Genomic DNA, 19,605 nt, shown 5'->3' on the forward strand with positions numbered 1-19,605 from the left:
GGCCTCCCTGGGCAGTCTAGGCTAGCTGGCCATTGCTAAACCAATATGAGAGTCTGTCTCAAAAAGAACAGCGGACAAGCCTTGGGACATACGCGTGCACATGTACGCATGTGTACCCAAACACACTGGAGCACGCCCCCAGCATTCACACACGCACAGACTCTGGGTAGAGTTGTCTTTCTCTGCTAAAGGCAGCGAGAACATCCCAGATTAACTACATAAAAGTTAAATAGCTCAGTGGCATAGCTTGTGTGGTGTGTGTGTGTGTGTGTGTGTGTGTGTGTGTGTGTGGTGTGTGTGTGGTGTGTGTGTGTGTGTGTGTGTGTGTGTGGTGTGTGTGTGTGTGTGTGTGTGTGTGTGTGGTGTGTGTGTGTTGGTGTGTGTGTGTGGTGGTGTGTGTGGTGTGTGTGTTGTGTGTGTATGTGGTGTGTGGTGTGTGTGTGTGGGTGTGGTGTGGTGTGTGTGGTGGTGTGTGTGTGTGTGTGGTTGGTGTGTGTGTGTGGTGGTTTGTGGTGTGTGGTGTGGTGTGTGTGTGTGTGTGGTGTGTGTGTTGGTGTGTGTGTGTGTGTGTGTGGTGTGTGTGTGTGTGTGTGGTGTGGTGTGTGTGTGTGTGTGTGTGTGTGTGTGTGTGTGTGTGCGTGCTTGTACTACTCAGTATAGAACACAGAGCTCTGTGCTACATCTCTCGCCTTGTAGCTGACTTTTAAGAACTGTTTTCCTCTTTATTTATTTATAAAAACCTTACATGAGAGTTACTGTTTCTATAAACATGTGTCACCACAATATTAAGATAGCAATTATAAATGAAATGTTACTGGAGTTAGCTGCTCCTCAGAGCATCGTTGCTGCAGCCTCAACTCTTTCTCTTGTCTCCCCTAGACTTGCCTACTATGAGGTTCGCTATCAGTTTTACAAGAGAGACCAGCTCATGTGGAGTGTCGTCAGACACTACAGTGAGCAGGTGAGTCTGCTGAGGCGCCTGGGAACACACTTCCGAACGGGCGCATGGGAGCCTGCGTGTGTGGAAATGCTTGTGCTTGACTTCAGTCTTACTACTCGCGGCTTTGTTGTTGTTGTTGGCTGTTTAAGACTTGCTCTCCTGCAGTCCAGGCTAGCCTTAAACATTGTAGCCAAGGCTGTCCCTGAATTCCCAGTCTCCCTTCTCAGTCTTCCCAGCCCTGGGTTTTCAGGCATGCGCCACCATACTCAGTGGCTTAGTGGCTTTCTCAAGTGCCTAATTTCAGTTCTTTTTTAAAAACCAGTTTTACCCTAGATCAACTTTCTTTTATTTCATTATGATATGAAGATTCACACATAATTGTAGGCTAGTTTTACAATGAACTGGTTTCTTTCAGTGTAGCCTAGACACTCATCAAGAAGGGATGTAAGACATTCTTAGTAATCTAGTAATTCTTTCCAAGTCCTCCCCACCCTCCCCCTCCCCTGTGCACTGTCTCTGTCTCTCTCTCTGTCTGTCTCTGTCTGTCTGTCTGTCTCTGTCTCTGTGTGTCTGTGTGTCTGTCTCTGTCTCTCTGTGTGTCTGTCTGTCTCTGTCTCTGTGTGTCTGTCTGTCTGTCTCTGTCTCTCTCTGTGTCTGTCTGTCTGTCTCTTTCTCTCTGTGTCTGTCTGTCTCTCTCTCTCTCTCTTTCTCTCTCTCACACACACCACACACACACACACACACACACACACACACACACACACACACACTGAGTTCCTTTAGTGCTGCCTGTGGGTGTGGACGTGGCATCATGTACTCAAGCCCGGGTGGCCTCTCAGTGGCCACATCCCTGATGAAAACTTTACTCTTCTCCCTCCCCCAGCAGCCATCAGCTGTCAGAGCTTTGGGAGCTGGGTGGGACTTCATGGTCGCTTGCCCACCCGCACTGGGGCTGTGGCTGGCTTGGCGGATGCAGGTTTTGTGCATGCACACTGTCTCTAGTTCTTTCTTTTGCCTTTCAGTGCACACTTTAAGATGCTTTCTTCCGGGCCCCTTTCCCTTTCCAATGATACCTTTACCACTTCAGGGAGTGTAAAATATAGGCAGGGCTTTGCAGGAGGGGCTCCGAGCCAGCGTCTGCCTGTGCGTCAGGTGCTGTGTGAGTTGGGTATATAGGTGAGGAGGGGCAGCACTACCGGCCACTCGGGTACAGCTGCCACATGGAACGTCAGGGCTGCGTTCGTCCTCATCCTCTGCTGGGGACCAGTCTAATTGTGGTGCACATCAACAATAGGGTCAAACAAGGACACGCTGTCTTTATTCCGCCTTAATTACTAATGATTCCCTGTATGATTTAATAGCGGTAAAATGATAAAGACAGCTAATGGCCACTGAATTTTATATTCACGTACTATGGGCATTCTTCGATGCAAGCTCAGTGTAATCTTCCACTTCGCAGCTGGGAAGGCCAAGACTAAAAGACCAGGTGACCTGCCTGTGCTCACATGACTGCTAAATGGCCGGTGTTGATTGAAGGCATCCACGTGGGTTATCAGGTTGTGGAGGTGCCAGTGGTCACTGCACGTGCTGTCCCTTAACTGTTTTCCCTGTTGTCCTTTCTTCCTGCTGTTCCCTCAGGTTCCCTCGGTATTTGGAAAGGACTTAGCTAACTGACTTTCTTTTCTTCTTTAGTTCTTAAAGCAGATGTATGTTCTTGTGTTGGGCTTGGACGTGCTTGGAAACCCGTTTGGACTAATCCGGGGCCTGTCCGAAGGAGTCGAAGCACTGTTCTACGAGCCCTTCCAGGTACACGGGGCAATGCCTTGCTTTCTACTGACAAGTATTTGTATTTTAACTGCATATGGCAATTAAATAATGTCCAAATAATAATACAAGTTAGTTTTTGGTTTTTAGTGAAAGCACCCTAGGTGACATGGAAGGATTGTTTCGCCTTCAAATGAGCACATCTAATGTTTAGCTGGGTAGTAAAGGGTGTCCGAGTTTCCTGGTGTTCAGTGTAGTCAGGAGTATCTTGAGTGCTAGGTAGATGGCTCACTGTTTCTGCTGCTGTGGAGAGGACTGAAGGGGTCTTGGGAACCAACTGTCCACCTTGGAGCTCTCAGCCTTAGGACTTTGCTTCAAGAGTCCAGAAGGCCAAGGTCACTAGGAGCACCACGTAGAAAGGAGAGAAGAGAATCAGTCGCTGTGGACCCTGTTGTGTGGCGCAGCCAGCTTTGGCATTCCAGTAGAACTGTGGGACGCCAACTGCATGTTGTGATGACGGCCGGTGATTGACAACTGTGCAGTGTTCCTCTTGTAAATCCTGCTGAGATTGTGGGGGTTGAAACTGCTTTTAAACACAGCCATTATACATCTACTGGTATTTAAGAGATAGCAGGAGCATGGTTTGCTCTCAGTCCTTAAGGATTATTTTTATACATTCTTTGTCTTCTTCAGCGTGCTAGATTAAAAAAGTCTTGTTAAAGTTTAATGCTAAACTTTTTTTTTTTTTTTTTTTTTGATCAGGGTGCTGTCCAAGGCCCCGAAGAATTTGCTGAAGGGTTAGTGATTGGGGTGAGAAGCCTCTTTGGACACACAGTAGGTGTGTATGGCCCACGTGTGTGCGTGTATGTAATTACTACCCTAAAGTGCATTGTTTATGTAAAGTCAGTGTTCTGTGTAGTAAGAGAGTTCCCCTTCCTCATGACCTCTCTCTAAGCACCTTTCCTTGCTCTCACCTGGGCCGTGACTTAGCAGCAGCCTCCTGGGCTCTTAATGTTCGTAGGTTCGATGATTGTGCTTGCAAGATGTATTAGCCCTCTTGGTAGCAAAAGGCATGGGAACTCTTGCATTTGCGTTGGAGGAGGAACTGCAGGCACTTGTTTAAAGCGGTGCATGCTGTGCTGTGCCGGTGCGTGCATGGTGGGGCTGACTTCTTGCTGCTCACTGTAGGTGGTGCAGCGGGTGTCGTATCTCGAATCACCGGCTCTGTCGGGAAAGGCCTCGCAGCGATCACAATGGACAAGGAGTATCAGCAGAAGAGAAGAGAGGAGATGGGGCGCCAGCCTAAAGACTTTGGGGACAGCCTAGCCAGAGGAGGGAAGGGCTTGCTGCGCGTGAGTGTCCTGTCGAGTCTTCAGGGGTCTGTCTGTCACAGATACCCTGGAGCTATTAGACTGATGCTGTCTGCTCTGCGGCTCGTTCTCCTGTGAATTGCCCATAATTTAATATTTGTAAAATCAGCGTGCTCGTTTGTGTGTGCTTGTACAAGTCCTCAAGCCTATAAAACAAAACCAAACAATGACTGTGCCTATGGGGACCTCTAGTGGCTGGTCTCGTGTTAAGCGCCTCCCGTCTGCTGGAGACTTGAGGATTTGATGATGGATTTCTCTTGCAGGGAGTTTTTGGCGGGGTGACTGGAATAATAACAAAGCCTGTGGAAGGTAGGTGCAGAGCGCTCCAGTGTGCTGATCGAGAGCCTTGCCCACTAAATCTTATCTTACAGTCTTGATTGTCACGGTGTTGTCTTCTGAGAGCAGAGAGGTCAGGTGGTGACTGACTCAGATTCGGAGTGACTTTCTCCTCAAGACCATCAGGAAATTAAGTTCCCTGAGGCCCTCAGTAGCAATTGATGTGGGATATATAAGCACATATATTCGTATATAATGACATAGTCACATACGTAACTATATAGTTATATAAATGCATGTCATCCTGTGATAAAAGCTCCCGCTTCCCCTTGTGTTCGCTATCAAAACCCCTCTTTTCAGAAATCAATGAGCTAAATCTAAAGTGTAAATGTAATTCAAATATTCAAAACAACTAAAGTCTCCTTTGAAAATTAAAAAGCAATGTTGGGGGCCTTACATGTCCCGCAGTGCTGGTATGTGTTGTATGTTCTGATCTCAGAGCTCACTGCAGCGTAAAGCTACGGTAAGCATCATAGCACGATGCCGGCTCGCAGGCAGATGTGCAGGTCGGTGAAGCTTTGCAGGCACTGCCACTGCACCTGGATCTCTGAGATGTTGCTGAGGAGAATCTAGCAATGGCTTCAGTGGGTAGTGCATCTGCAGAGGGAGACTAGTAGTGATGCAGCCCTTACATCCACTGTATGTGAAAATAAACCCAGGGTGGGTGAGATGCAGACGCTGAGAGCAGCAGAGCCCTCAGGACAGACACCAAGGCAGATAGCTGGACTCAACAAGGGTTAAATTTTATGTGTTCAAGAATAAATATGAGGAGGCAATGAAAAGGGCAGTTTGCCAAAATTTTAAAAAACTATGCCTTAAAAGACTATCATAAAAAGGAAAAAAATCTATAAAATGGGATAAAAGTTTTGTAAACTATATTTGATAAGAGATTTGTATCTTGACTGTAGAAAGAACTTGTACAAGCTAACAGTAAGGATCTGAATAGACTTTTTCTCAAGGAAGATATGCAAAATGGCACAGTTTAGTCATCAGACAAGTGTGGGAGTAGATCAGCATGAGATCTTACTTAACCTCAGTTAGGGTTGCTGAGGTCTGGGTAGCGTGGGGGAATTGGAGTCTTGCTGGGCTGCTGGCAGGCACGCACAGTAGTGCAGCCACTGAAAGGTTGGCTGCTGGCAGGCATGCACAGTAGTGCAGCCACCAAGAGGAGACCCCCCGCCAGCCCCGCTGCGGGAAACAAGGAGGTGCCTGCATGAGCCTGCCAGGCACTTGTTGAAAGAGTATTGAAAACAGACACTCAAACAAAATCTTACTTGTGAATGTTCATATCTTTATCTTTATTTATTGTAGTAAAACAGGAAAAGATCTCTCTATCACCAATTCAGGAATAAATAAAATATGGCGTATCTGCTCAGTGGAATACTATTCAGCCATAAACAGAAACCATGAAGTAATGTGTGCCACAACATAATGAATTTAGAATACATGACGCAAAGTTAATTAAAAAAAAAAAAAAATAGCCCAGTGCCAGGTGGTGGTGCACGCCTTTAACCCGAGCACTCTCGAGGCAGAGGCAGGAGGATCTCTGTGAGTGCAGCGCCAGCCTGGTCTACAAAGTGAGTCCAGGACAGATTGGACCCCAAGAGAAAACAAGAAGCCCAGTTGTGATAGACCATATGGTGAATGCTACTTACATGCAGTGTTCAGAGAGCAACTCCAGAGCTCCATAGAAAGTATTCTAGGGGCTTGCCTAAGTCTGGGGAGACGGGAGGGGAGGAGGGCGGCTGGATGGGTTCAGATGAGGGGCTGAGGAGACAGGGGAATCAAGGACGGTACAGCCCAATTCTTGACTGTCTTTCTGAGATGACAAAGATTTTCTAAAATTGATTTGGCGATGTTGTACAGTTTTTAATACACTGAAAGCATTTAATTTGTATAGTGGGACATTTTATAGTGTGTGAACAGAATTTTTAATAACTTGAGTTGTTTTTAATATACTGCTTGGACATGCTAATGGTTGTGGTGGGATGACTGAGTACTCTCTGGTAAGTTCTCTGGCCTCCCAGGCACGGGTGCTGACTGAGCTGGATCAGTCCTCTCAGATCTGTGCAGACCTCAGGGTCTCCTGGAGATCGCAGCCCACCCTTAGCGTAAGCGCCTGCTGCAGCGGTCTGGCTTTAGCCCAGGGGTCTTTGCCCTGAGAAGAACCAGGCTACCACATTAAGATAAAGGCCAGCTTGCCTAGGCACCCAGACCCTTGTGGCTTCTGAGTTGGCTTGGGGTTATGTTCAGTTCAGACTTGCTTGCCTTCAGATACCATCATGTGTTCATCGTCTTTGGTTTCCTAAAGGTGCCAAGAAGGAGGGCGCTGCCGGCTTCTTTAAAGGAATTGGAAAAGGGCTGGTGGGCGCTGTGGCTCGTCCAACTGGTGGGATCATAGACATGGCTAGCAGTACCTTCCAAGGCATTCAGAGGTAAGGGTATCCGCACACTGGGGGTCGGGGCAGGGGTGGGGTGTGTGTGCTGCTGTGTGCCCATCGCTGCTGGGAATATATGAGTGGTCTGGATATTTAGTCTCGTCTTAAGGCTGTTGAATATAATTGGGCCGTGGAGGCTTTATAAGGCTGTGCATTGTGGAAAAGAATAAAAAAAGTAAGCCCAGTTTTCATTTCATTACATTTTTCATATTGAACACTTTTAAGTGTTCCTCCCCTATGCCAGGCACTGATAGACAGCAAGGCTACCAAGTGTCCGTGACCTTTCAGAATTTGACATTTTCTTTCTTTAAGAAAAGGGTGGATGCTTAGATAGAATCCATCAGGCATGGCTTTAATAATTTTTTTTCTTCACTTTGATCCAGTTTTAAAAATTACTAATAGTTTTTACTTACTTGTTTGTGAGTTGGTGTGATTGTCACACATTTTGTGTTACCTTCCTCAGGGTAGCAGAATCTACTGAGGAGGTGTCAAGCCTCCGCCCACCTCGCCTGATCCGCGAAGATGGCATCATCCGTCCATACGACAGGCAGGAATCTGAGGGCTCCGACTTACTAGAGGTGAGTTCTGCTCTTCATGCCTGTGAAGTGGGAAGGTTCTAGGACCGAGTCTTCATGGGTGGTTTTTAAGATGCCCGATCATGAATCTTCGAAGGAGTCTCGGTGGTGTGTAGAGTTGTTCTGTTGCTCTGTGTGGTGGCCTGGCATGTTGAGGAGAGGACAGGAGCGAGGTGCAAGGCTTTTCTGTGCAGAAAAGACTGTCTTGGAGGTAGCTACAGGCTGTTTCCCCTGCTGTCCCTGTGGCAGCTCACTGAGACACTGTGCTTAGCTTTGGCTTCTTGTTTTGTGGCCAGTGCCTCCTTTGCTCACAGCCAAATTACCTGACTCTTCCTCCTGTGAGAATCTAAACTAATTCTGCCAAACAGAGCAGGAGAGAAGAAGGCATTATACATTTACATGTATCATAATCTTGTTACATTTAAAAATGTATATATTTTGGTATTTCATCGTGGTCATAGTTTCATTATACTTAAATAATAAATATATATGTAAACTGCTACCCTGCCATGACTAGCTTTCCCTCAACAGAAATTTGTTAATATCTTCATACTTTATGTTAAAGATGTCTTAATTATTCTTGGTTTTCATTGTATACGATTATCTTTCTGCACACTCTAACTTTATTTTCTTTCTTTTTCTGCCTGCGCAGCAAGAACTGGGGACACAGGAGTAAATGCTTCCTGTACTGCCTGATTCCGTCCTTAAGCCTCAAATCAAACCACTGCGGTTTAACTGTGTGTGAATCAGACTGAGGGCCAATTTTAATGACATTTTCTTTATAGCTCTCACTTGCCTCTGAGCTTGGCCATAGTTGAAAAGTATGGCTTCTTGTAATTCTGCACAGGGTTAAGAGATTGGTGTAAAAGATCCCACGGTACAGGAAATAACCTTGCCGGTTTGGGGTTAGGGGCTAAAAGGGTATTGAGCCCAGATTATTTCTCTGCAGTTTCGGAAGCTGTCTCACCTTGTGCACTAGTTTGCTCGTGTACACTTCAGGTGCCATTGAGAAAGATGGCTCTTGGTGTGGATGTCCCTCTCCGCTTCTGAATCTCCACATGTCTCCCCAAATACACTCAAGCTCCGGGACTATTAACTGGAGCATAGCGTTTTAATAACCAATGTGTTAGTTCCTCTGAGCGTGTCCTTAGATCTGAGATGAGTCCTGGCACAGGAATTATAGGAGAATGTTCCTTCAGTATTTTTTTTTCTTTCTTAACTCAGTTATGGTTCAATAAATGAAGTAATTTTATATAGTCTGCACCCTTACGTAGCCTTTAGCAGGAATGCTTTTGGAAAACTGAGCCCCATTGTTGGTTATGCTTACTCTATAATTACTAGTTTTAATTATTGTAAGTAGAGTTAGTTACAGAACATGTAATTAGGCAAATTACCTCTGTGGCAGCTGAGTGTACAGATACCTTTCCTTTTATATGTAGACTCTCAGAGGCCTGGGAGATGGCTCAGTTGGTAAAGTTATAACAAGCACAGAGACCTGAGCTCAGGTCTCCAGTACGCACAGTCAAGGCGGACGCAGTGGGGGGCGCGCGCACATGGCTGTTGCTCCAGTTTAGACTGGAGTCAGGAAACAGGCAGAGGCAGGAGCTCGCTGGCAGCCGGCTCACTCACCAGATTTAGTGAGGCCCTGCTCAAAATCAAAGCACAACACAAGATAGTAGTGGAAGAAGACACCTGGTAAGGCACCTCAGGCCTCTACACACACACACACACACACACACGTGTGCCACCTTCACAGACATGTGCACAAACATACATATTCATGTGCACTCACACTACAAAATCTAATCCCCAGAGACTTCTTGATGCGACCAAAAATAATTACAAATTATCATTTATACCCCAGTTAATTCTTGAAGTAAATGATATTTTAATTTATTTTAAAAATAAATAATGGAAATGCTTAATTTTGTGATTTAACAGTGTCTTATCTAAAAACTAAAATTGAAGCCAAAGTAGAACGTGGGTCCCTAATATATATTTGAAGATAATGGAGCTGCTAAGACGCAAGCATTTAGCTAATATATTAATTAATACATATATTAATTAAATTTTTTTTAGCAGGGTCTACTGTGTAGCCCTGGTTGGTCTGTAACTCTCTGCATAGACTAGGCTGGCCTTGAACTCACACAGATCCTCCTGCCTCTACCTCCCTAGTGCTTAGGATTAGAGGTGTGCATGTATATGTGTTTAAATTGTTATAAAAAGTGATTAGTTGAATGCTTCACACTAAAACAAATACTATAAAGAGAAAATAACTGATGTTCAAAGACCAGACAGTATTGGACAAATGACTGACATACTTGGGCTGGGTATAGCTCAAGTAAACCAGCACTCACAGGCCTGGGTTTGAACCCTGACATCACCATGTTCCCATTAACCTCAGAATAAGACTTCTGTGCTTACGGGACCCAAGTGTAGAAAAACATGTAAACATTAACAGTAGCCAAAAATAACTTTCTAGTGCCTGGATAATTGGGGATAGGCCAATGCCCCATATGTGCACAGTACCCTGTGTGTGCACAGTGCCCCGTGTCTGCACAATGCCCTGTGTGTGCACAGTGCCCCGTGTCTGCACAATGCCCCGTGTGTGCACAGTGCCCCATGTTTGCACAATGCCCCGTGTGTGCACAGTGCCCCGTGTGTGCACAGTGCCCCGTGTGTGCACAGTGCCCTGTATGTGCACAGTGCCCTGTGTGTGCACAGTGCCCTGTGTGTGCACAGTGCCCCGTGTGTGCACAGTGCCCCGTGTCTGCACAATGCCCCGTGTGTGCACAATGCCCCGTGTGTGCACAGTGCCCCCGTGTGTGCACAATGCCCAGTGTGTGCACAGTGCCCCGTGTGTGCATAATGTCTGTGTATGAATAGTGAGTGCCCCATGTTTGCACAATGCCCCGTGTGTGCACAGTGCCCCCGTGTGTGCACAATGCCCAGTGTGTGCACAGTGCCCCGTGTGTGCATAATGTCTGTGTATGAATAGTGAGTGCCCCATGTGTGCACAATGCCCCGTGTGTGCACAATGCCCCGTGTGTGCACAGTGCCCCGTGTGTGCACAATGCCCATGTGTGCACAGTGCCCCGTGTGTGCATAATGTCTGTGTATGAATAGTGAGTGCCCCATGTGTGCACAATGCCCCGTGTGTGCACAGTGCCCCGTGTGTGCACAGTGCCCTGTGTGTGCAGCGTCTGTGAGATTGAAGCACAGTCTACCACTTCGGATGCTGTAGCCCCTTGTGTGAGTGTCACAATTTTTAGCTTTCTGGAACATATTACAATTTTACTGAGACTTTTGTGATCCTCTGAAACCTGAGGTCTTTTTCCTTACTTGTTGTTTATGTTTTATTTTATTTTTTAGTTCCTTAGTGATTCCTGTGATCTCTCTTTTTATAAATGTGTGTTACTAAGGAAAAAAAAAAAAGTTATTTTAACTAAGCATAGTCATCTTGTATGGCCTTTTAGTTTTACCATGTCAGATAGCCTTTTAAACTTTAATATGTTGTAATAATTATTTGAAGGAATAGAAAGTACATTTCTGTAGGTTTGACAGGTAAAGGAGGAGTTCAGCCCAGTGCAGCTCTTGCTGCTCTTGCCGTGATCAGTGAGTTGAGTGAGAAGCATTTTCTGATTATTTAGACTACTGGACTGATTCTGTAAGGGAGTAAGTGTAACTACAGATGTAAATATCACAGAGTCCTGGAGTATTGGCGCGTACCCTCCTCGCTCTTACTGTAATATTGGCTTATTCTAAATAATTAATCTTCCTTGCTCTTAGTGTAACACTGGCTTATTTTAATAAAGTATTTGGGGGTCTTCAGCCCCATTTACCTTTCCTTTTTAACCTCTCAAGCATTCCTTTGTGTTTCTGCTACTTGGCTGTGGAAATCCTTACTCACGTGCCATGTGCTTGTAGCGTGGTCCGCTCCAGTGTTCACTTAGGACAGTGCTGCTCATGATGAACACGTGTGTACACATCTGTACGTATAGATGGGCTTTATTGACGTTGCTGATGATTCTTATGGTCATATAAGATTTAAAGTGGTGTTCCTTGCGTTTTCTATCCAAATATGTTTTGCCATGTATGGAAATGGCTCATTAACACGTTAGCCCTTGCCTGTCCGCTCACTGAGGTAATCTTGCACTGATATCTGCTTGTTCTCAGCAACTGACATTGGTTCCCATCCTGTACTAGGTGCATTAACTCTAGATAAATACCACTGTGCTTTTGCATCTTGCCTTTTCGTTCTTTGTGCTGTTTCCTTAGAACCAGTTTGGGAGGGGTGGGAAAGAATGGGGGAAGGACCCCTTCCCTTTGCAGATTGCACTAAGTGTTGAGTTTCAGAGCAGAGGATTGCGTTGGTCAGTCTCCTGTCCCCTCGGTGACCGACTCTCGCTCTGCACTTCGGAGTCTAGCAGATCGTTAGAAGCATTGAGAGGATGTCTCCCAGTGTCCCCTGGTGATAATCATAGCTCTTGGCGCTGAAGCGTGATACACAGTGGGAGCGTCAGGGCAGAAGCAGGTGTCTCCCCTCCCCGCACCAGCTAAAGGCACTGCGCTCCTGTGGTGGCCTCCTGTTTTCCCATTTTCACTGAAGAAGCTGAGGCATTGATGGCAAAACACTGTGGCTAATTCGTAGGGGTGGACTGTGAAACAAATGCCCGTCTCTCCTCTCCGAGATGTGCTGTGACGATGCTGCCTCCACTCCGTGGGCACGCTCTTCCTTATTCGTGGGTTTTGTAATCCTTGTTTGTGGCTTGTTGTAGTTGGCAAGGGATGGCTAGGGACCAACGTGTTTTAAAAGTACGGGTTCCGTCCCCAGCACCACAAGTGAGAAGTGTACTCAAGCTCTGAGGTCGCACCACCGAGCGTGCTTTCTCCGCGCTGCGTATGTTGATGGTGTGATCCTGACGCTGTTGTCACTGTGCTCGCAGTCATGCAGTGTCACGGTGTCATTCATCGGTGTGTCTGTCTTCTGTCTCTCATGCCCATGTATTATTTGATCTTTAATCACGCATTATAGGTTGTATCAGTAATACTCTTCCATTAATATTTGTTATAAAAACTTATTTGTTGTTTTTAATGTATGTTGACTAATTTAAGTCAATAGTTTTAAGACACTTGAAAAAGAAAATAAATATTTTATTGGCCGCAATTTATTCTGTGCATTAGAAATAAACAGCAAATATTTTGAAATTCTAGAATTTCTTTGTGTCCATAATCATCTATTTTAGTCAAAAATATATTTTCATACAAAATGGCTTTTTTCAACTTTTTTCAACTTGTGCTTAATCTACACAACCATATACTTAGAGAAAGCAGACGCCTTCTAGGCTTACTGCTATGTAGTAATAATACAAATAAGTGGTTGGGTCTTTTTAAAGATGATTTTTTTTTATGTGTATGTGTGTGCACCTGAGTGTCAGGTGTGTGCACCGTGTGCATGACTGAGCCTTTGGAGGCCAGAGGAGGGCACCAGGTCCCTTGGCACTGGCGAAGTGCAGTGCGGGTACTAGGAACGGAACCTGGGTCCTCTGGAAGAGAAGCCAGCGCTCTTATCCACTGAGCCATCTCTCTGGCTGCTGGGCCTTAGCTTTAACAAGGGTCACGGACTTCTCTCAAAGGAGCCTGAGGAAAGATGTGAACCATCCGCGAAAAGAATTTCAAAACCACTGTGTCTATATTTTATGTTTGTTGCCAGGGAGGGACCCTTTAGGGACCTCTGAGACATTAAGGTAGCAGTTTTATATTACCACATTTATATATTATTAATTAAGCTGTGTGATTGTTTCTGGTTGATAATTTAAATCTTTTAAGTTACTAAGAACAAAAATGTTCTTCATCAGACGCCCACTTGGTAAGCATCCGTACATTTCTTTTAAGGGAATAGGGAAAAGTGATGGATAACTATGCTGCAAATCCGTTGTTCCCTTGCCTCAGGTGCCGGTAGGTAGCCATCTAGTTCTGTTTCTAAAGCACCTTTTTCCTAACACCGGCTACCATACAAATAATATTTAAATATGTGCTGTTCCCAAGCCTTAACTCCTGTTTCTTTTCCAGAATCATATCAAGAAGTTGGAAGAGGAGACCTACCAGTTCCACTGTGCCGTTCCCGGGAACAAGAGGGCGGTCCTTATGGTTACAAACAGGTACTGACTTCCAGGTGCAGCCCAGCTGTGGCCACAGGAGGACTTGCAAAGGCTGCAGTGACAGGAGTTAGAAAACTACAGTTGAGGACAAGATGACCGTTGTCATGTGGTCACAGAAGCAGCTCTGGACAGGTGCTCAAGAGCATACATTCAGAGCCCCTCACTCTGAAGACGCAGATGCTTGGCCCAGCTTGGCTTAGGGCTTGTCCAGATGCAGCAACTGCTGCCGACACAGTAGGCAGAGCCCTCATCCTGCAGTGATGGAGAGGGCGATGCCACTTTGCCTATGAGGTTGTATTTGGGATATTGACAAGTCCCTTTTAAGGATGCTGCTGTTCCTGTGTGCCCATCCAAGTTCCCTCTGAGTTGCTTGGAAATAGTAAACATTCTTTCCAGAGAAAAGGGAGTTTTGCTAAAATGTCAAGATTAATGTCCCAGGGTTTACCCTAGAAATAATCTTATCTCTAGATAATTACTGCTGGTCAATCATTTCCAAAGTGCTCCATTTTGTAGTATTAAAATAGAGTAGAGTAGGCACAGTTGGCCCCAGTTTCCTTTTCTCCTGTAGTCCCTCCCTCCTTCCCTCCCTCCCTCCTTCCCTCCCTCCCTCCTTCCCTCCCTCCCTCCTTCCCTCCCTCCTTCGTTTCCTCTCTCCCCCCTTCTTTCATCCCTCATTTACCTGTGATGCATCCATCCATCCATCTGAGTTTTAGAAATCAAACCCGGGGCGTAATGACTGCTAAGTGAGTGCTCTCGCACTGAGCTGCAGCCCCAGTTCCTCACTATTGGATCTGGATACAACTGGATAAGGAAACATAAGAAAAGGTGAACTACCGAATCCAAAGTTTGAAATGAGTCTTTCTTTTCCTTTCTTTTTTTTTTTTAATTTAGCATTTTAAATATTTTTACATATAAATTTATATCATTACGCATATATACAATAAACTACATTCAACAAGAAGAAACACAAAACAACCGGGAATTATATAACTGTTACATTCATAGTGTTTTGCCTATTTGAAGATGAAGCCCCAACAGAATAGAGTTTTGAGTGACTGTTCAGGCAGCAAACTGTCTGTCAGTTTTTCATTTTGGTATTTAATTTTACTCTTTCTCAAGTCTCTGATGGGGTTGAAGACCAGATAGTTTAGTTTTACAATTAAGCTTAGTTGTTTAGATGCTCAGATGTTTCTAGGTCTAGAGAGATGTTTTTATGTTGATAGAGATGAGATGTGGTAGATATTGATTTACAGCCTGAGTTTCTGACACACCAAGATAGGAAAGACGTTTTCCTCAAGGATGAAGTGAGTCTTTCTAAAGACGTTAATTAACCAGTTCTAGAAGGGTTATTTAATCAATTTATGGGTTCATTAGTTGCGGTGTGAACACGGACCCTACAGAGATGGCTTGGCAGTTAAGAGCACTTGCTGCCCTTGTAGAGGGCCCACGTTCAGGTCTCAGCACCCACATTGGACAGATGTCTCCAACATCTGCGGGCACCTGCACTTAAGTGCACACACTCACACACACTTAAAAACTAAAATAGACCTTCAAGAAAATCTGGAGTGGAGATATTGGAGACTCCATGCCAGACTGTCACATAGGAGGTGACAAGATTTGAACTGTGATACTTGGAGCAGGAGAGAGAGTGGAGACTTCGGGTGGTGGGAGACTGTGTTGTTATTGGAGTGCTCAGGAGAAGAGAGGGTGGAGCAATGCACCGAGCAGTAAGCTGCATTTGGCACAGAGCAAATACTGATGCTGACCTGGACTCTGGGCCAGGGCCATGGGGTACACAGCAGAGACTGGCTAGAATGCTGTGTGGGTGTTGAAAGTGTCACGTGAAGGAAGGCACGTGCTCTGGCTCTTGCTCTGCAAAGACGAGGGGTACTGTGGGTATCACTCCCGAACAAGCCCAAAGTTCTGTTCGCACTCTGCTGAGAAGCCACATCAGGGGCCTGCTTACATCCCTCTCCGCTTATCACCGCTTCTTGTCTGCCTTCCTCAGCACCCAGAGTCCGGCTCACTCTGCTCTCTCCTTACAGTCACTCCTGTAAGTGAGGGTGCCAGTGTTTCCTCAGCAGGCTTCACAGCAACTTCCTGTCTCTATTTTCTGCTCCTGTCCCTGAGCCCTCCCTCCCCCCACCATGCCCCTGTCTGCTTGTCACCAGAAGTGTGTCTAAAATAAAGAACCTTAATATGGTGTCCAATTACTCATAAGTTGTAATTTCAAGATGACACTAATATCATCCTAAGAATAGACGTTAAGGCGATTTTCTTGCCAAGGTCCGCATTTGGTGTTCCAGCCGCAGCCCTCCACGTTCCTGGGTAAGCCTTTCCTTCTGCTGGGGTGGATAGCACAGGCCTGTTATCCCTGCTGCTAGGGAGAGAGAATCCAGAGGATTGCTAGGTTAAGGGCTGACTGAGGTGCAGTTAGAGTTCAGGACCAGCCTGGACAATGTTGTGAGACCCTGCCCCAAAACAAAGAGGGCACAACACATGGGGACATAGCTGAGTGAGAGAGCACTTGCCCAGCATTTGCAAGGCCCTGAGTTCGATTCTCAGTACCACACAATGCCTTTTTTGTACTACACTGTTTGTGTGTTATCTGTATTGTCTAAAGGATGACTGTCTTGTGTGTCCCTCTCCGGCGCTCTGAGTCTGTGGCGGCACTGTCTTGTGTGCCCTCTCCAGTGCTCTGAGTCTGCGGTGGCACTGTCTTGTGTGCCCCTCTCCAGTGCTCTGAGTCTGTGGCGGAACTGTCTTGTGTGCCCTCTCCAGTGCTCTGAGTCTGCGGCAGCACTGTCTTGTGTGCCCTCTCCGGCGCTCTGAGTCTGTGGCGGCACTGTCTTGTGTGCCCTCTCCGGTGCTCTGAGTCTGCGGCAGCACTGTCTTGTGTGCCCCTCTCCAGTGCTCTGAGTCTGTGGTGGCACTGTCTTGTGTGCCCCTCTCTGGCGCTCTGAGTCTGTGGTGGCACTGTCTGGTGTGCCCTCTCCAGTGCTCTGAGTCTGTGGTGGCACTGTCTTGTGTGCCCCTCTCCAGTGCATTGAGTCTGTGGCGGCACTGTCTTGTGTGCCCTCTCCAGTGCTCTGAGTCTGTGGCGGCACTGTCTTATGTGCCCTCTCCAGTGCTCTGAGTCTGTGGTGGCACTGTCTTGTGTGCCCTCTCCAGTGCTCTGAGTCTGTGGTGGCACTGTCTTGTGTGCCCTCTCCGGAGCTCTGAGTCTGTGGTGGCACTGTCTTGTGTGCCCCTCTCCAGTGCTCTGAGTCTGCGGCGGCACTGTCTTGTGTGCCCTCTCCAGTGCTCTGAGTCTGTGGCGGCACTGTCTTGTGTGCCCTCTCCAGTGCTCTGAGTCTGTGGTGGCACTGTCTTGTGTGCCCTCTCCAGTGCTCTGAGTCTGTGGTGGCACTGTCTTGTGTGCCCCTCTCCAGTGCTCTGAATCTGCGGCAGCACTGTCTTGTGTGCCCTCTCCAGTGCTCTGAGTCTGTGGTGGCACTGTCTTGTGTGCCCCTCTCTGGTGCTCTGAGTCTGCGGCGGCACTGTCTTGTGTGCCCTCTCCAGTGCTCTGAGTCTGTGGTGGCACTGTCTTGTGTGCCCCTCTCCAGTGCTCTGAGTCTGCGGTGGCACTGTCTTGTGTGCCCCTCTCCAGTGCTCTGAATCTGCGGCGGCACTGTCTTGTGTGCCCTCTCCGGAGCTCTGAGTCTGTGGTGGCACTGTCTTGTGTGCCCCTCTCCAGTGCTCTGAGTCTGTGGTGGCACTGTCTTGTGTGCCCCTCTCCGGTGCTCTGAGTCTGCGGCAGCACTGTCTTTTGTGCCCTCTCCAGTGCTCTGAGTCTGTGGTGGCACTGTCTTGTGTGCCCTCTCCAGTGCTCTGAGTCTGTGGCGGCACTGTCTTGTGTGCCCTCTCCGGTGCTCTGAGTCTGCGGCAGCACTGTCTTGTGTGCCCTCTCCAGTGCTCTGAGTCTGTGGTGGCACGGTCTTGTGTGCCCCTCTCCAGTGCTCTGAGTCTGTGGCGGCACTGTCTTGTGTGCCCTCTCCGGTGCTCTGAGTCTGTGGTGGCACTGTCTTGTGTGCCCTCTCCGGTGCTCTGAGTCTGTGGTGGCACTGTCTTGTGTGCCCTCTCCAGTGCTCTGAGTCTGTGGTGGCACTGTCTTGTGTGCCCTCTCCGGTGCTCTGCGTCTGTGGTGGCACTGTCTTGTGTGCCCTCTCCGGTGCTCTGAGTCTGCGGTGGCACTGTCTTGTGTGCCCTCTCCGGTGCTCTGAGTCTGCAGTGGCACTGTCTTGTGTGCCCCTCTCCAGTGCTCTGAGTCTGTAGCGGCACTGTCTTGTGTGCCCTCTCCAGTGCTCTGAGTCTGTGGTGGCACTGTCTTGTGTGCCCTCTCCAGTGCTCTGAGTCTGTGGTGGCACTGTCTTGTGTGCCCCTCTCCAGCGCTCTGAGTCTGCGGCAGCACTGTCTTGTGTGCCCTCTCCAGTCCTCTGAGTCTGTGGTGGCACTGTCTTGTGTGCCCCTCTCCAGTGCTCTGAGTCTGCGGTGGCACTGTCTTGTGTGCCCCTCTCCGGTGCTCTGAGTCTGCGGCAGCACTGTCTTGTGTGCCCTCTCCGGTGCTCTGAGTCTGTGGTGGCACTGTCTTGTGTGCCCTCTCCGGTGCTCTGAGTCTGTGGTGGCACTGTCTTGTGTGCCCTCTCCGGAGCTCTGAGTCTGTGGTGGCACTGTCTTGTGTGCCCTCTCCGGTGCTCTGAGTCTGCGGTGGCACTGTCTTGTGTGCCCTCTCCGGTGCTCTGAGTCTGCGGTGGCACTGTCTTGTGTGCCCCTCTCCAGTGCTCTGAGTCTGTGGTGGCACTGTCTTGTGTGCCCTCTCCAGTGCTCTGAGTCTGTGGTGGCACTGTCTTGTGTGCCCTCTCCAGTGCTCTGAGTCTGTGGTGGCACTGTCTTGTGTGCCCTCTCCAGTGCTCTGAGTCTGCGGCAGCACTGTCTTGTGTGCCCTCTCCGGTGCTCTGAGTCTGCGGTGGCACTGTCTTGTGTGCCCCTCTCCAGTGCTCTGAGTCTGCGGTGGCACTGTCTTGTGTGCCCCTCTCCAGTGCTCTGAGTCTGCGGCAGCACTGTCTTGTGTGCCCTCTCCGGTGCTCTGAGTCTGCGGTGGCACTGTCTTGTGTGCCCTCTCCAGTCCTCTGAGTCTGTGGTGGCACTGTCTTGTGTGCCCTCTCCAGTGCTCTGAGTCTGTGGTGGCACTGTCTTGTGTGCCCCTCTCCAGTGCACTGAGTCTGTGGCGGCACTGTCTCGTGTGCCCCTCTCCAGTGCTCTGAGTCTGTGGTGGCACTGTCTTGTGTGCCCTCTCCGGTGCTCTGAGTCTGTGGTGGCACTGTCTTGTGTGCCCTCTCTGGTGCTCTGCGTCTGTGGTGGCACTGTCTCGTGTACCCCTCTCCAGTGCTCTGAGTCTGTGGTGGCACTGTCTTGTGTGCCCTCTCCGGTGCTCTGAGTCTGTGGTGGCACTGTCTTGTGTGCCCTCTCTGGTGCTCTGCGTCTGTGGTGGCACTGTCTTGTGTGCCCCTCTCCAGTGCTCTGAGTCTGTGGTGGCACTGTCTTGTGTGCCCTCTCCGGTGCTCTGAGTCTGTGGTGGCACTGTCTTGTGTGCCCCTCTCCAGTGCTCTGAGTCTGTGGTGGCACTGTCTTGTGTGCCCTCTCCGGAGCTCTGAGTCTGTGGTGGCACTGTCTTGTGTGCCCTCTCCGGAGCTCTGAGTCTGTGGTGGCACTGTCTTGTGTGCCCTCTCCAGTGCTCTGAGTCTGTGGTGGCACTGTCTTGTGTGCCCTCTCCGGAGCTCTGAGTCTGTGGTGGCACTGTCTTGTGTGCCCCTCTCCAGTGCTCTGAGTCTGTGGTGGCACTGTCTTGTGTGCCCCTCTCCAGTGCTCTGAGTCTGTGGTGGCACTGTCTTGTGTGCCCTCTCCGGAGCTCTGAGTCTGTGGTGGCACTGTCTTGTGTGCCCCTCTCCAGTGCTCTGAGTCTGTGGTGGCACTGTCTTGTGT

General features: G+C 48.2%; 1 protein-coding gene across 1 annotated transcript in view; it reads left to right on the forward strand.

Annotated features, from left to right (window-relative positions):
* Vps13c (vacuolar protein sorting 13 homolog C) overlaps positions 1-19,605 on the forward strand; it is a 162,396-nt gene that overhangs the window by 138,285 nt on the left and 4,506 nt on the right. Inside the window, exons 75-82 of the mRNA XM_051156733.1 lie at positions 880-961; positions 2,633-2,746; positions 3,467-3,542; positions 3,893-4,056; positions 4,338-4,383; positions 6,722-6,845; positions 7,312-7,426; positions 13,496-13,584. Of these exons, the coding sequence (XP_051012690.1) occupies positions 880-961; positions 2,633-2,746; positions 3,467-3,542; positions 3,893-4,056; positions 4,338-4,383; positions 6,722-6,845; positions 7,312-7,426; positions 13,496-13,584 (810 nt within the window). The remainder of the gene's footprint in view (positions 1-879; positions 962-2,632; positions 2,747-3,466; positions 3,543-3,892; positions 4,057-4,337; positions 4,384-6,721; positions 6,846-7,311; positions 7,427-13,495; positions 13,585-19,605) is intronic.

This window comes from Acomys russatus, chromosome 14 (assembly GCF_903995435.1).
Source record: "Acomys russatus chromosome 14, mAcoRus1.1, whole genome shotgun sequence".
Lineage (NCBI taxonomy): Eukaryota > Metazoa > Chordata > Mammalia > Rodentia > Muridae > Acomys > Acomys russatus.